Genomic DNA, 4064 nt, shown 5'->3' on the forward strand with positions numbered 1-4064 from the left:
GGAAGCAACCTAAGTGTTCATCAACAGATGAATGGATAAAGAAGATGTGGCACATATATACAATGGAATATTACTCAACCATTAAAAGAAATGAAACTGAGTTATTTGTAGTGAGGTGGATGGACCTAGAGTCTGTCATACAGAGTGAAATAAGTCAGAAAGACAAAAACAAATACTGTATGCTAACACAAATATATGGAATCTAAAAAAAAAAAAACGGACAGGAATAAATACGCAGACGTAGAGAATGGACCTGAGGACACAGGGAGGGGAAGGGTAAGCTGGGACGAAGTGAGAGAGTAGCATTGACATATATACACTACCAAATGTAAAATAGATAGCTAGTGGGAAGCAGCTGCATAGCACAGGGAGAGCAGCTCGGTGCTTCTTGACCACCTAGAGGGGTGGGATAGGGAGGGTTGGAGGGAGAGGCAAGAAGGAGGAGATATGGGGATGTATGTATGTGTATAGCTGATTCACTTTGTTATAAAGTAGAAACTCACACACCATTGTAAGCAGTTATACTACAATAAAGATGTTGAAAAAAATCACAAAGATCAATCCAAACACTCAGAATAATTTCAACTATATCAAGTAAAAGGAGTCATTAGGGCTTCGCCCTTAGTGGTTTATTAAAGGTGTTTAAGTATATACCTGGGAGTTTGTATATCTGTGTGTATGAGTATGTTTTAGACAAATAGAGATGTCAGGAAAACATTTTCTTTCCAGCTGTTTATTTCCTTTCAGCTTTTCTTCTTTAAATTCTTTTTTAAACATTTAGTCGCTAGTCATGTTTTGCCCGTTTTTGTTTTTGTAAAGCCTGAGACAGCTCTTCTGCAGAGAGTGACCTGTATTCTCTCTAGGCCTTTGTGCTTTTCCAAGGGACATGCCTTGGCACCTGCTCACTGTTTCTGCCAAGGAAAATGCCCTTATAGCAAAATTTGACTTGAATTATGACAGTCTCAGTAGGAACGCTCAGCACCTGGAGATGAGGACTCTTCGTATAACTGTGACAGTTACTAAGCATATTATATCTATTAACTCAGTTACTAAGCATATTATATCTATTAACTCATGAGGGATATTGTAGTATATTTAATAGATAAAACTGAAGCTCAAAAAGTGAAATAACTGGCCCGGGTTGCTTATTTAGGTAATTGGCAGAACCAGGGTTCAGACCTGCTGTTGTCTGATTCCGAGGCCAGTACTACATTCTGCCCTTGTGTTTGTGCCCCAGTGGGGCACCCCTTGATGCCTGCTGGGGTACTGAGTATCCTGGAAAAGAACTGTCTCATTTTCCCAAAAGAAGAAATAATGATTGGATACAGACCCAGGACTACCTTCTGGCAGCTGACCTCAGGTTTGTTTTTTGTTTCTAGGTATACAGTCAACACGTGGCACTGTGCAGGATGGAGGGTCTCCCGTACCCCACCATGTCAGAGACCATGGCGGTGTGCTCTCACCTAGGCTCCTGCCGCCTCCTCCTTGTGGAGCCCAGCAGGAATGACCTGCTCCTTCGTGTGCGGCTCAACGTCAGCCAGGATGACGTTCTATATGCGCTGAAAGAAGAGTGAAGGGCTTCACAAGGAAGAACTGTGATCTGCTGTTTTTAAAGAGCCCTATTTCCATTTCCTAAGCACATGGAATCATTGTAGCAAAGTATACTGAACAGCAATGGCTGTCATGTATTTGGGAATTTTCCATTTAATAATTTGCTTTTTCTGGAGTGTTTGGGAAGTTTTATAGTCATTACAAACATCAAATTATAAAACCAAACCATCCTTCCTACACTAGGCACTCTCTCTGGGTTTTATTTCTGTTAGTAGCCCTGACATTTATTTAATGGTAACATACCATGTATATAAATACATGCACACAATTAAATACATGCACACAATACATGCACACAATAAAATAGTTCCAGGACAGTAAGTAAGAAATTACTTATATTGGTTGCCTCTGGGAAAGAACTAGATGGCTACCTTCAGGGTTAGAGGAAGACATTCACTGTATGTCATTATGTATCTCTTAACTTTTGAAGAATGTGAGTGTAATATACTTAGCATATAAAAAAGAACTGCTGGAAATAATATCAGTAATAAATAATCCCTAGTAACAAATAGCTAGAAAATGGAATTTTTTAAAAGATACCATTTATCATAAAAACAAATCTTTAAATAAAAAATTCTTAGATGGCACAAAATATAAGGTACCTGGAATAAATCTAATAAATGTAATTAATCTCTAAATAGAAATCAATTCCAATTAAAATCTTGGTAGGGTTTTTTTGTATAACTTTGCAAGTTAATTCTGATAAACCAACAATAGAACAAACTGACATCTAAAACCTCATGTCAGCTACTGAGAAAATACATCATCCATGTCATAGTCCTGCCAGAAAGGGTTGACCTGAATCTACTGATGAGAAAAATTATCAGGTAAATCAAAATTGAGGGAAAAATATTCACAAAGCAATGGTTCCTCTTCAAAAATATTCATATCACAAAAGAAGAAAAAAAATGGAGAAACTTCTAAACTAAAAGAGACTAGAGAAATGAGAGCTAAATAGCTAAGTAGACTGTAAGAACCTTGATTGGGTCATGGATTTAAGAGATACAAACAGTTATAAGCATTATTATGGACTATATTCATATTATGTAATAGGATTATGTAAATGTTAAATTTTGTGGGTGTGATAAATTATTGTGGTTGTGTAGGAGAATGTCCTTGTTCTTAGGAGAATCATGATAAGACATTTATGAGTGAAATATAACATTTGCAACTAATTAAATAGCTCAAAAAATACATAGATACATATATTTATAACTGCTCGTAAAGGACTAAGGATCAGGATCAGAATATTTTAAAGCATTATACAATAAGAAAAAGGAAAATGAGTAAATAAGGCATCCACAGAATAAGAAATATAACCAACAAAATGGGAACATAGTAAAAGAGGCCTGCAAGTCAAAACACTTTCACATCTATTAAAAAAAAAATCTCTCCATGGTGATATGGAACAATTGGAAACCAAATGCCCCATTGATGTAAGTGTAAACTAGAACAAATGCATTGGAGATAATTTGGAAATATTTAGTCTATAAAATCCTATGAGCCCCCAATTTCACTCCTAGGAATATATCCTAGAGAAACACATGTATACACCAGGAATTATATACAAGAACATTCATAGCACTGTAATGGCAAGCCATTGGAAAAGTGAATTATTTTCATACTGTGAGATAACATACAGAAATGAAAAATAAAGTAATAAGTATCAATGGATGACGCTAAAAACAAGGTCGAGTAAAAAGAGTTGAAGAATATTTGCAGTGATAACAATGATATAATGTCAAAGCTTGCAAAAAAAAAAACTATGGTTTGCTTAAGGATGTACACATACATAGTAGAAATGCTCAGGAACAATAAACGCCAAATTCAGGAGAGTGAATATCTCTTTGGGAAAGGGTTGTAACATGAGAGGTGGCGAGGTGGCTTCAAGCACATTGTACTGGTTTTTCTTAAACTTGTGGTAAGTGCCCATGTATTTGTAATTCACACAAGAAATAGTAACTTTATTTAGTGCCTACTGTGTACCATGCACTGCTCTAGACACTGAAGTTAAAGAACAAAAGCTCCTGCTTTTATGGAGTTTGCATTCTAGCAAATGTGAAATATTGTATATTTTTGTATGTCTTAAATGTTTCATTATAAAACATTTTAAAGTTTAATGAGAAGAAATATGGGAGTGAAACTTCCATTTTATTTCTTTTCAACATTCTTTTTTTTTTTTTTTGGCTGCTCTACCTTATGGCTTTGCAGCCTCTTAGTTCCCAGACCAAGAACTGCAGTCGGGGCCTCAGCAGTGAGAGCACAGAGTCCTAACCTCTGGACCACCAGGGAGTTCCCTGAACCTTCCATTTTAAAATAGTAAAGACGGTCTCTTCTTCAGGAAATCACCAGAAAGCAATAAGGAGGTGGAAAAGCTCTTTGTCCAAGGAAACTGGAAGATAAAAGTTTAGGAAATAGGCAGGAGGAAGTGATTTGCAAGGTTTTAGATGGAA

At 36.3% G+C, this 4064-nt stretch overlaps 1 protein-coding gene across 3 annotated transcripts in view; it reads left to right on the forward strand.

The window, feature by feature from the left end:
- ORC1 (origin recognition complex subunit 1) overlaps positions 1-1790 on the forward strand; it is a 33745-nt gene extending 31955 nt beyond the window's left edge. For all 3 annotated transcript variants that reach the window (XM_024119867.2, XM_007129230.3, XM_007129231.3), the window contains exon 19: positions 1380-1790. In XM_024119867.2, coding sequence (XP_023975635.1) covers positions 1380-1574 — 195 coding nt within the window. In that variant the 3' untranslated portion in view covers positions 1575-1790. The remainder of the gene's footprint in view (positions 1-1379) is intronic.
- The last annotated feature ends 2274 nt before the right edge of the window (positions 1791-4064 follow it).

This window comes from Physeter macrocephalus, chromosome 4, assembly GCF_002837175.3.
Source record: "Physeter macrocephalus isolate SW-GA chromosome 4, ASM283717v5, whole genome shotgun sequence".
NCBI classification, from domain to species: domain Eukaryota; kingdom Metazoa; phylum Chordata; class Mammalia; order Artiodactyla; family Physeteridae; genus Physeter; species Physeter macrocephalus.